General features: G+C 37.0%; 1 protein-coding gene across 1 annotated transcript in view; it reads left to right on the top strand.

Moving 5' to 3' along the window:
• Nucleotides 1–12859, top strand: part of C6 (complement C6) — a gene marked incomplete at both ends in the record, with an annotated part of 45723 nt that overhangs the window by 19685 nt on the left and 13179 nt on the right. The window contains 5 exons of the mRNA XM_084233775.1: nt 1609–1849; nt 7034–7156; nt 9027–9193; nt 10753–10978; nt 12167–12338. Of these exons, the coding sequence (XP_084089901.1) occupies nt 1609–1849; nt 7034–7156; nt 9027–9193; nt 10753–10978; nt 12167–12338 (929 nt within the window). The remainder of the gene's footprint in view (nt 1–1608; nt 1850–7033; nt 7157–9026; nt 9194–10752; nt 10979–12166; nt 12339–12859) is intronic.

Below are 12859 nucleotides of genomic sequence, written 5' to 3'. Positions count from 1 at the left end.
TTCCAATCCTTGTATTACTTTTTTTTTTCTTCTTGTTAACAACCATTTTGTAATATAGTAATAGCATATAGGAAAGTGACTTTAATAATCTTTAGCTACAATAAATGGCGGTGGTTGTTGTTTTGCTGAAATGTGCTCTGCTCTCTATTACAGTTGCTCACACTCTACAAATGGCTAAAATTGAGAGATCAGACAGATGTATACTTTTTTTTTTAAAGAATAGTATATGTGGATACAATCATAAATTTTATTGGCTATGTAGAACAGTCTGATGGAATGAGATTTTGAGCATAATGCGAACCACTTAATAGTAAATGAACCTGAGATAACAATAAACAAGTAACAACCCTCAGTCAGATACTCTACTTATGGGTAGAGAAGTGAAAATATAAATAATTTTGTTTTATTTTACCCCTTAAATAATTTTGAATCATAGCATTTTGGAGTGAAAAGGAGTGTGAAATGTCACCTGCTGTGCAGGCCTCATCTGTGCAATGAAACATTTCACAGACAACTCAGTCTAAAGAATTTATATGTTTTTTACCAGTCAGTGTCAAAACTGTGATTTGAATATTAGTTGCATGAGTTTTCCAGTAGAAATTTTACAGAATCCTTTTTTAATTATTTGCATTGCCAAGGAATTACAAGTAAAAACTCAGTAAGGATGCAGCCATGATTGTTCATTTCTGATAATTGACCTAATTTGGGTAGAGAATATATGGCTCAGTCACACAGTTTACATTACTGAGATAATCTTATCTGATTAGCACTTTGAAGACTCTCAGGTACTAAAAAGTAAAGAGAACATTATGATTTTGTATGTGAGAACTTGCAGTAGACTTAAAATTGTTGTAATATTATGGTAGAAATGACCATCACATGACATCAGCATGACAATTACATGACCATCACATGATATTTTGTGCTGGTCATTTGATGTTATCATGGCCATATTATGCCATTAGTGTGACCATCATATGACATCAGCATGATGGTCACATGCCAATAGTGTGACCATTACACAAAGCTGGTGTTATCGTTACATGACATTAGCATGACCACAGCATGACATTTTCATGATGATAACCTGACATCAGCATGGCATTGGCATGGCATTTGTATGACCACATAATATCAACATCATAATAGCATGATATTTGGCTGGCTACCACATGGCATTTGCATGGCATTTGCATGGCATTTGCATAGCATTAGCACAATAACCCCATGACATTAACATGACCATCACACAACATTTACATGACATTAGTGTGATCATTACATCACATTAAATTCACATGACCATTGTATTAATATTAGAATGACTACTGTCTGACATTAACATGACCACATTAATGTCTCATGACATCACATGGTGATTTCATGACATTCCCATGACTGTCACATTAGTCATGTGATGTTTGTGACTATCACATGGCATTCACATGACCATCACATGCCTGCTTGTGGTGGTCATGCTAATGTCATGTGATGTGGCGGTCATGGGAACATCATGTGAATGTTGTGAAAATCAATGACATTTAAATTCTCGATATAGCAAACTTTCATTACCTGTAATCATCTTTTTTTGTTTACTCTTCCATTTAGGATTCTAATTTTATTAGGATCCATAAAGTGATCAAAGTCTTAAATTTCACCATGAAAACTAAAGATCTGCAGCTCTCTGATGTCTTTTTAAAAGCACTTAACCATCTGCCCCTTGAATACAACTCTGCTTTGTACAGCCGGATATTTGATGACTTCGGGACTCACTATTTCACTTCTGGCTCCTTGGGGGGTGTGTATGACCTCCTCTATCAGTTTAGCCGAGAGGAACTAAAGAGTTCAGGTATGCTTTCTTCAGCCCTCATTTTTCTGATAGAATAACATGCAATACATTTTTTCTCTTGCTCTGTTATTTAAAATTTTCTTTTTTATTGGCTTATTTAGACCCTGCTTTGTTTCCAAAATGATATGAAGAACAATGAAAAGTACATACTCAAGTAAATGAAATAGAAATAGATAATTAGAACCAAAAATAAAAGAAAAATAAATATGCCTAATTTCTGTGATTTGGGCATCATATTTAATCTTCCAAGTTCCTGATGTCTAGGACCATCATCAGTTACACAGTAGTAGTTAGTTACCCAAAAAAGGGAGATGTATGCCATTACCTCAAGGGAAATGTAATTTGTCCTGAAACCAAATTCTAAAAAATAATCTACTTACATCATTTTATAATAGATGATAATTTATAGAATAATAATTTATACCACATTTATACATTTACTAGCATTCTTTTTTCTTTCACTGATTTTAACTAAAAGTCAAGGGCATACGCCAAAGGATAATTAAGGATTTGGCAAGAAACTAGCTAATTGTGGGCCAGATAACATTTAATAGTAGTAAAACTTGAAACCAAATAGGTAGAACTTTTATTTGGGGAAAAGTTGCAACCTTGTATTTTGGGTTATATTCAGTGATATTTCCCATATGAAACAACAATATAAACAATATAAACAAACCTTAGCTTATAAATAAATCTTCGTTCCTTTGGTATTATTAAAAATGGGTTATTATTGCTGTTTATGAAACTTTGGATACATTTCTTTTCAGCTTCCTGTGAAATGACAGAGGTTCCATGAGATGATTTGTCATTTCTTGAGAACTTGATTAGAAAAGTGTATAGTAATCAGAATCCAACTGGCCAATTTTCCCAAATAAAATAGAACTCTTGATCATTTAATATTTGTATAAAAGAAAATAGGAATTTATTTAAAAAATCAATATCAGTCCAAATCTGGGGTCAGTAGACTTCCAATTCCTCTGTCCTTAAATCTCTTTATGGCAAATACTAATGATTAATGGGTCTGCCCTGAGTCCTTCCAAACCTTAATATCCCTCCTGATATACTTTCTAAAACAGAAAATGGCATAAATGTTTTTAAGAAGGATTTTCAGTAAGAGTATCTTTAAAAACTTGTACCTGTCAGAGTTACAGAAATCCAAAAGATTTATCCTGTGATAGGATTTCCAAATTGCCTACCCTCTTTGTTTCTTTTCAGTTATCCTTTCCACTGGAGCAGTGTTTGCAGGGTGAATTTGATGTCTATTGCCACCAAGAATAGCATCAACATTAATTTGGGCAAAAATTGCTAGGGGAAATCTCTGGCCCTTGACTTGGTTTCATCTCACCCTTGGGATGAAATTATTCTGGTCACTGCTGCTGTAGCCCAAAGAATAATTTCTCACTTGATAAGCTATACTCATTATGCATTCAGAGTAAGATCGCTAAAGCTTAAAGATCAGGTAAGTTAAAGAACTCTAGTTCTTTAGTCAACCATCCAGTATTTTAATAGTTGAACCTGTATAGCCAAATGAAAATGTGAAAAACTATACTTTCCTACTGAAACATTCCTGCCTTCCATCTCTTTCTCTATAAATAAAGTGGAGAAGGCAGACAGACACATACACATAAGGAGAAAGAAAAGGAAGTTATGTATGTGATAGGGAACTAGAAATGTATAACCATACATATCAACTATACACACACACACACTGTGTGTGTGTATATATATATATACACACATATATAGTATTTATAGTATGTATATATCTCTACATATATTCAACAAGACATACTTGTATGTAATATATGTTCAATAAAAGGAGAGATGCTTCTCAAAGTGACAATAATATTGTTGCACAACTTTAATTGTGGCTAAGATGAAACCCACTAAGACAGAGCAATTATCAATAAAATGGAATTCTCCAAGTGTGCTTATCTAGTTTTTTCCATTCTCTAAATGATTATATAATTTGACTTCATACCTTTTCTTTCTATTCTTCCTTCCTTTAGCTAGCCATAACTCTCCCTTTACCTAGAGTATTGTCTTAATTTTTGTTTGCTTTATTCAATAAGATTTATATCCCTTGTCATTAATTTTGGGGAAAAAAACTTGAATATTTTATAGTGCTTTCTTTCTCTCAAGAAGAATAAAACTAAATGGCTTTTTTATTTGCATCCTTGATTTATTTCTCTATTGTGCAGTGTCCCACAGTCAGTTCAAAACCTTGAGTAAAAGTTGACATTGCTTCAGTATGCAAGGTGAAAATTATTTCAAGTATACAGTGAAAACATTAAACAATTTAAAAAATCATAATATGCAGATGGCAATTTAAAACTCTTTTGTTGGGAAGTCATTTTCTCCTCTCCATTAGAGGAGAAAAATTATTCACCTATTATTTACCAGTATGACATTTTTGGCTAGCATTGTTCACCTTTGCACAGTCAGAGTAGCTGAGGATATTTCCAAACTACTCATCCCTATGGCCACAGCGAAGAGACAACTCAAGCTTGAGAGTCCCAAGTGGTGTGGCATCAAGCAACTCCTTGACCACTGTGGACAGAGGTCAGGCAGGAAGCTGCAGAGCCTACTGTGGGGAGGAAGAGGATTTCAGAGAAATTCATTGACAAAGCCTTGATATTTTAATCACTGTATGACCATGGTGAACCCTTCACAGATTTTCCTGGAACCCTCAGAAAATTAAATTAGCTATGTCTACAGTTAAATTATGTTATAGTTACCTAATTGGATATATACATTTTAACTTTCACTTATAAATAATACAAACCTAATGAAAGAATGAGAAAAGGGTAAGCGTCAAGGACTAGCACTTGACTCACCTACTTCTAAGAATAATACCAAAAGAAAAATGACTTGCTGATTTAGACTGATCAAAACAGCCATCTTTTTTGTTGTTGTTAGAGTGAAAGATGCAAGGTATAATGAGAGCTTTACCCAAGAGCTTTTTACTCCCAATTTATAAGGCATCTCTTCAAATGTGGCCGACTATTAAAAACTCTGATACAGGCAGAACTTCTACTCAATTTCATTCCTCAGGAGTTTATGCCTTTAGGTTTCAATTTTACTATCGCACCCAATCTGTACCCCAATTTCTATGAACACTTTTCCCTGCCTAATATAGCCTAAAGCCCTAAATATCAGTATTTTATTCACTTAGCTTTACAGTGCTTAAGAGTTCATATTAAAGCTCTATCTCTCGGGCCTCCCCGGTGGCGCAGCGGTTGAGCGCTGGGTTGCGAAGCTGCCCGCAGCCTCTGCGGCACCGGTTCGATCCCCGGCTGCTCCTTGGCCACCGGAGGAGGGTCCCACATGGTGCGCAGACCTCTCCTGCCACCCGCTGCTCCCCTCAGCAGTGTACTTTGGTCCTTCTGCCTGCTCTGCTCCCCGCTCTGGCTCTGGTGAATTCTCTCACCCTCCCGCGCTTCTGACTGTACCCAGTGCATGTATAAACAAACAAAACAAATAAATAAATAATAATAAAAGTATGCCTCTATTAAAAAAAAATAAAAAAAAAAGCTCTATCTCTCATGTGCTTGTGTTTTGCAAACAATTTTTAACTAAATGTCGATAGAACTAGATTCTAATTTTGATGTTGCAAGTAGCAGGTAAGGTGACTTGTAAAGTGATTAAGTAAAAGGAAATATTGGTGCCCCTTAACTTAACCCTGTAGGCAATATCAATGCAGTCTGTAAATAATCAGATGTATTTCTTTGTACTGTATCCCATTCAATCCCTGAAATCCACATACTTTTTTTTTAATTGAAGTATCATTGGTTTAAATTCTTGTTAGTGTTTTGGAAGTATAGGATTTCCACCATCAGGTGTAGCCACCATAGCATACCCACTTCTGAAGCACTCAGTCTGCCACCAAGTCCATAGTGCTCTCTCCCCACCTTGTTCTCACCCCTTCCTTCTTTCATTGCTTTAGTTCTATGATCAGCTTTCAAAGGTTAGTTTTAATGTTTGTCATTGCCTGACCTTTGTTTGGTTTCTCTACATTCCATGTATAAATGATAGCATCCAGTATTATCTTTATCCTTCTGGTTTATTTCTCTTAACATAATCCTTTCTAGCTCTATCCACGTTGCCACAAATGTCATGAGTTTTTTGATCACTGAGTAGAATTCCATTGTGTATTAATACCACATCTTATTGATTGAACAATCTATTTTGGGGCACTTAGATTGTTTCCAGAGCCTACATATATTTCGAGTTTGTTGAGAATAGTGGCAAGCGTTATGGTAGGAAAGAGTGATTTAGATACCAAAATCTTCAACAAATGATGTGTGGAAATTTGGCAAACAACAAGAGCAATGAGGATTAAAGGTGTTAGAATTGAATGGCCTAAGCCTCTGAACATCATGGTTTTTACAAGACTTAAAAAACTGTGAGGAGTTATTTTAAGGAAGTAGCACTGAAAAAATAGGAAAATCTCAATCCCCCTCCCACACCTGAATGAGGGAATGAGGCAGTATCAATCTCTTGGGGAAAACAGGGAAAACTATAAAGAACAGTCTAGAATTAACATCAGGAGATAGAACAGTCGAGAACCTTGAGAAGAAGGGTTCATAGGCTAAGAATTTCTGTAAGTAAAAGAAAAGATTTTTGAGGGAGAATTGGAGTAAAAAGCTGGGTTAAGGAGAGGAAGCACTGAGAAGTATGAAAGTAAGTGATGGAGGGGCAGAGGTAGCCAATAAGGTTTACATGTTAGGTGACAGACAGGGAAAAATGTACTGTGGCTTTGGTCTCACAGATTAAACTGTGGCCCAGAAAGAAGGCCTGATACTGGGCAGCAAACAGTGCATGTGCCCTCTCTTGATTTGCAGGGGTGTAGAGTGACCTGTAAAAAGGGAAAACTTAGAGGTTCACTGTGTCGAGGCAATAGAGAGAGACCAACATGATCCCCATGAGAAAGGTCGCAGTGACCTAATGTGCTTCTTAGGACGAGTTGTAGGGAGAAAGTAGGTACTCAGAAATACATCTCTTGTCAGGCTCTATAAGGGACTGAATCTGTCAGTAAAAGCAATTACTCAAGTTTGTAGGATTGCACATGGAGGCTGATAGAGACAACCTGTGGAACCCACAGTGCCTAGGCCTTCAAGCTGGTCTTCACTGAGTTCTCAATGGCACATTCTCAGTGTTTTTTGTTTGTGCTTTATTTCCTAGGTTTAACAACAGAAGAAGCCCGAAATTGTGTCTCCATTGAAACAACGAAAGGCTTTTTTATTTTTTCAAAAACAGAAGTGGAACACCGTTGTACCACAAACAGGCTGTCAGAGAAATACGAAGGTAACTATACTCTCTCTAAGCAGTTCACCGAAAGTCCTGAGATTGGCAGTGATGTTAGTGCCATATTGCATATGATTGTGCTGTTTTTAGCTTTTAATTTATGTACCTTGTACAGTGCAGGAAGGGTATAAATAAAGTATTGTTCAGGCTACATAAAAGGGGATTATTGATTTTTTTCCCCCAGACCAAACTCAATATTATGCATTGTGAAGTAAAGATGGTTGTGAACCAGGTTTCCTGTCATTGATATACCACCTCATACCTTTGAGAATGAGTAATAGTAATTTCAAAACACAAAAACAAAACTGGTGAGGGTGTGGAAAGAAAAGTAGCTTTGTACACTTTTGGTATGAATGTGGAATGGTCCAGCCCTCATGGGAAACAGTACAGTTGTTTCTCAAAATATTAAAAATAGATCTAGACTATTTTAAAAAATAGATCTAGATCTAAAAAATAGATCTAGATCCACTCCTAGTATCTATCCAGAGAATACAAAGACATTAATTTGAAGGGATATATGCACTTCTATGTTCATTATGTACAATAATGAACCATACTATGTCCAGTATTCAAGTTATAGAAACAACATAAGTGCCCAAAGACAGATGGGCAGATAAGAAAATTTGGATTAGGAAATGGAATACAACTCTTGCTATTTATGACAGCATGGTTGGGCCTGGAGGGGACTGTGCTAAGAGAAATAAGTCAGAAGGAGAAATACTAAATACTGGCAATTGCATTCATATGTGGAATACAGAGAAACAAAACAAGGAACTGACAAAACTAAACTGAAATAAATCCAAGAAATATTATTGCAAAATTAAGGATACTAGAGGATAAGGGAGATTAGGGGTGGGAACCAAGGAAGAAAGAAACTCAAATATGAAATAGATGTCAGAGTCACTCTCAATCCGTGTATGATATATTGGCAAATACTTATTTTTCTGTTTTCATAAAAAAAATATAAAATCTCTAAAAATACTTTCCTTATGCCTTTATGTATTATCTTATGCACCTTACATTGAAAAGCACTGTGCCACTTTCTTCAAAGAAAGGATGTTTCTCATTGTTCTAATCATTCTAGATTATTTTACTGTAGAATTTCTAAACCAAGAGTCAAGGGCTAATCTTTACTGACACTCCAGCATAAACACCAAATTATTGCCATGAATTATCATCTACCTCGCCCACTTCCTTTTCACTTAATTTTCTTTCTCACTACAATTTCCCTTTACTTAATTCTACCCATATTAATTAAAGATACTATTAGTCAATGAAGTTGTTTTTAAAATTTATCTGAAAGATCTGTACTATATAATTCAACTTTAAAGGGCATTGATTCTAAAGAAACATTGTGTCAACTCTAAACTTGAGGTTTACTTTGTTTTCCCTTGGTTAGTTGTGCTTTTTACTCCTGTCTTTAGGCTTACAAGCATCCTATCAGCTTTTTCTGTAATTGGAAGTCTCCAGCATACCCAGCAACTATAAGCAGTCCTGTTGTTTGTTATCTATATTTACATCCCAGCCCCACTTCTTAGTGACCATGTGATCTAGATCAAATTATATCCAGCTTTAGTGTTCATGTTTATAATAATACATATTCAGGATTGTTGTGGATTACATAAGATAATATGTGCAAAGTGCTTGGTATATACAGAATACTTAATAAATAGTAGTTGTTAGTGCTTCTATTATCGTTTCTATTATTAAACTCCCTAGAGAGATGAAGAGGACTGTTTTTTGCTTTTCACTTAGCTTACTTAATGGGCAACATGACTGTACCATCTACTCCCTACTGTGCAAATAGACTTTCTTTAAAGTTTGAATTTGCAATAAAATTAAATGGGTAATTTTCTGAAACACCTTGCAGGTTCATTTCTGCAGGGAGCAGAGAAATCGATATCCTTGGTTCAAGGTGGGAGGAGTGAATATGCAGCAGCTTTGGCCTGGGAAAAAGGGCGCACTGGGCCGGAGGAGAAGATATTTTCTGATTGGTTAGAATCAGTAAAGGAAAATCCTGTTGTGATTGACTTTGAGGTAAGATTAAAAAGTTATTATGGCTGGGCCTCCCCAGTAGCGCAGCGGTTGAGCACTGGGTTGCGAAGCTGCCCGCGGCCTCTGCAGCGCTGGTTTGATCCCTGGCCACCGGGCAAGGGTCCCACATGGCGCACAGACCTCTCCTGCCGCCCGCTGCTCCCCTCAGCAGTGTAATTCGTCATTCTGCCTGCTCTGCTCTCCCCTCTGGCTCTGGTGAATTCTCTCACCCTCCCGCACTTCTGACTGTGCCCAGTGCTTGTATAAATAAATAAATAAATCTTAAAAAAAAAAAACATATTGACATCTTTAAAAAGAAAAAGTTATTATGGCTCAGAGAGCTAAAGTAGTTCTCTAGTGGCTCAAATTATACGTCACACAAATCCTTTTCCTTTTTTCTTCCATATGATAAAGGAAATGTCTTCTGTTGGTGTGCATGTTCCTCATGCTTTTTTAAAAAGTATATATTAAATTACACATCTACTATTTACTTTTTACTATTCAAACAAGCATTTACTATTCAAACAAGCATTATCTGGTACAGAATTTAGAATTACTACTGTGTGTGAAATACCAGAAAGGGAATTTAGTGAATAAAACTGATCAAACTTACCTAGAGTAAGGCTCCTCATCTCCCCATGTATGTAGTACATTTAATGTTTGTATTTTTCTTGTAATTCTTTATTTGATGAGCATTCCTAGATCTTCCTTTATAGCTCTGTGGGATAAGTGCAATTCTATATCCTGTTTCTTTTTCTATCCACCACTAAGTAAATTTACCAGTCTCTCATTTGTTGTAATTATATCAAAGGTGATTTTTATTATTAATGGAATACTTGGCTCACATACAGTCAACATGCCATTTAGAACCAGTTTTGCCTAAAACATAACTACATTTTTAAAACCCCCAAAGAAGCTAATTTGTTTATTTAAATAAAGTCATTCAATCATTATGTAAGTGGAAAAATTTGTCCATAGTGTGAGGATACACTGAGAGTTCTAGATTATGGTAGGAAAGCAAGGCCCAGCCACCCATCTGGGCATGTGTGAGTCACACACTGCACACTGGGTAGTCCTTCTTTGGGATTTGAAAGTGCTCATTAAAGGAGCCCTTTTTTTTGTTAGCTTCATTCTTTATTACTGTAATTCTTCCATTGATCCTGCTGACAAGTTCATTTTTCCATTAACTCCTACTCCACACATTCTCATTCAGTCCTCTAAAAGTTGATCCTGTCCCTGGAAAAACATAGTAGAATCCCAGGGAAAGTAAGCTCCAGATCATCACAGTTGCCATAATTTAGGGACAACAGAAACCAACTCCTCTTGCAGAGATCTGTTTAATCCACCATAGAAGGGTAAGAAAAATCCCCCTCATGAAAAAGGGATTTTTCTCTACTTTTCATCAGCCAGATATGCTATATTCTGCAGTCATCCCTTTGAAGGGTGAGATATTCTAGATCTTGCCTCTCATTCTATAACAATTCCAAATGTTGCCAGTGATGACAACATCTGCCAAATTGATGTGGCTGGGAATGGACCTCTTCTCTGCTAACTGTTCTTAGCTTGCTTCCATCACGGACCTGGTAAGAAACATTCCCTGTGCAGTGACGAAACGGAACAACCTGAGGAAAGCATTTCAAGAATATGCAGCCAAGTTTGATCCTTGCCAGTGTGCTCCATGCCCTAACAACGGCCGCCCCATGCTCTTGGGCACAGAATGTTTGTGTGTATGTCAGAGTGGCACCTATGGTGAGAACTGTGAACGGCGTTCCCCGGATTATAAATCTAGTAAGTAATAACAGTTTATGGTGAGGCAGCCTTTTCCCCTCCAAAAGGCATTCTAGGTTGGTCAATTAATAAAATAGAACAAAACGAAAGTTCCACCTTCTTCAAACTCACAAGGAAAAAAAACCTGCAAAATATTAGACTCCAAAGTCAAACAGCCCTGATGAGAATCTCTGTTGTAACCTGCCAACTATGTGACTTTGAGAAAGCTTCCTACCTCTCTAAGGTTTAATCTGTCATCTATAAAATGAGGTTACTAGAAACATCTACCCTAGTATTAAATATATATAGTACTGCATATTATGTATAATACGTTCTATTAAATTTATATAAAGAATACACAGCACAATGCCTGCAGCAGAAAATAAAGAACAAAACATACTATAAAATAAAATAAAATAAAATAAAATAAAATAAAATAGATGAGGGCCTCCCCGGTGGTGCAGCGGTTGAGCGCTGGGTTGCGAAGCTGCCCGAAGCCTCCGTGGCGCCGGTTCTATCCCCGGCTTCTCCCTGGCCACCGGAGGAGGGTCCCACATGGCGCGCAGACCTCTCCTGCCGCCCGCTGCTCCCCTCAGCAGTGTACCTCGGTCCTTCTGCCTGCTCTGCCCCCAGCTCTGGCTCTGGTCAATTCTCTCACCCTTCCGCGCTTCTGACTGTACCCAGTGCTTGTATAAATAAATAAATAAATCTTTTTAAATAAATAAATAAATAAAATAGATGACACTGTTATAAGCATCTTATATATTATAATGTAGGATGAGAATGGCTGTGTAATAAGGAAATTAAAGTCAGCCAAGGTTTCCCTACAGGAATGAGTAACATTCATGGTTACCTCCTATCTCTTTAGAAAGACAATGTGTTGAGGAAATGAGAATAAATTCTATCACCTATAAAAATGCAATGTGATATATATTCTATTCAAAAATTCACATTTATGCATATATGTATATGCATGCATATATTTGTGTATGTGATATGTTGCTGCTAGTTGGAGAAGATTCATAAATATTGTCATTATCTTCAGGCTGTGGGAACAGGAAAGGGCAAGCACGTGATGTGTAGAACTTTCCATGGGTCACTTCTTTTAATCCTCCACAAAGCAGTTCACATGGCTGGAAAGAGCAGCAACCGAGTTGGCCTGGCTTAAAGCCCCATTCTCTAGGCTGGGTGGGTCTTCCCTTATTCCAGATGCAATTGATGGGAACTGGGGCTGCTGGGCTTCCTGGAGCACATGCGATGCTACTTACAAGCGATCAAGGACCCGGGAATGCAACAACCCTGCCCCCCAGCAAGGAGGGAAACCCTGTGAAGGGAAGCAGCGCCAAGAGGAGGACTGTACGTTTTCAATAATGGAGAACAAGTAAGGATGGGCAAGGGGAAAGAATGGATCATTTTCCCCACTAAAATCAAGAGTTAAGATATTTTTAATCCTACTGCTAAATAAAAAATAAATCATTAGAATTTTGCCTATTCCAGGACAGCATATTAGTGAGGTACTGGGTCTGCTGCTATCCCTGTCCCATTTGTGTGTCTCTCTTACAGATACTTGTACATATTTGTAATGTGTATATGTGCATGCATATATGCATATCCATGCACACATTAGTATGTGTGCATACAGTTGATCCTTGAACAATATGGGCTTCAACTGTGCAGGTCCACTTATGCATGGAGAGACCCCACAACAGAAGGATTAACAGCAGAAAACTTAATGGAGATCAGCACTTGCAATTATGTCAGACAAGGAAGATATTATATGCAGATTTTCCCACTGCATGGGCATTGGCAATCCTAACCCGTGTCCAGTTAAGGATCAGCTGTATCTATACACACACACAGATGCACATATGTGTATACATTTCCATACATATGCATACATAC

The sequence above is a fragment of the Talpa europaea genome (assembly GCF_964194135.1).
Source record: "Talpa europaea genome assembly, chromosome: 5".
In the NCBI taxonomy this organism is placed as follows: Eukaryota; Metazoa; Chordata; class Mammalia; order Eulipotyphla; family Talpidae; genus Talpa; species Talpa europaea.
The sequence above is the reverse complement of the archived record's forward strand: the minus strand, read 5'-3'. Positions and strand labels throughout refer to the sequence as shown.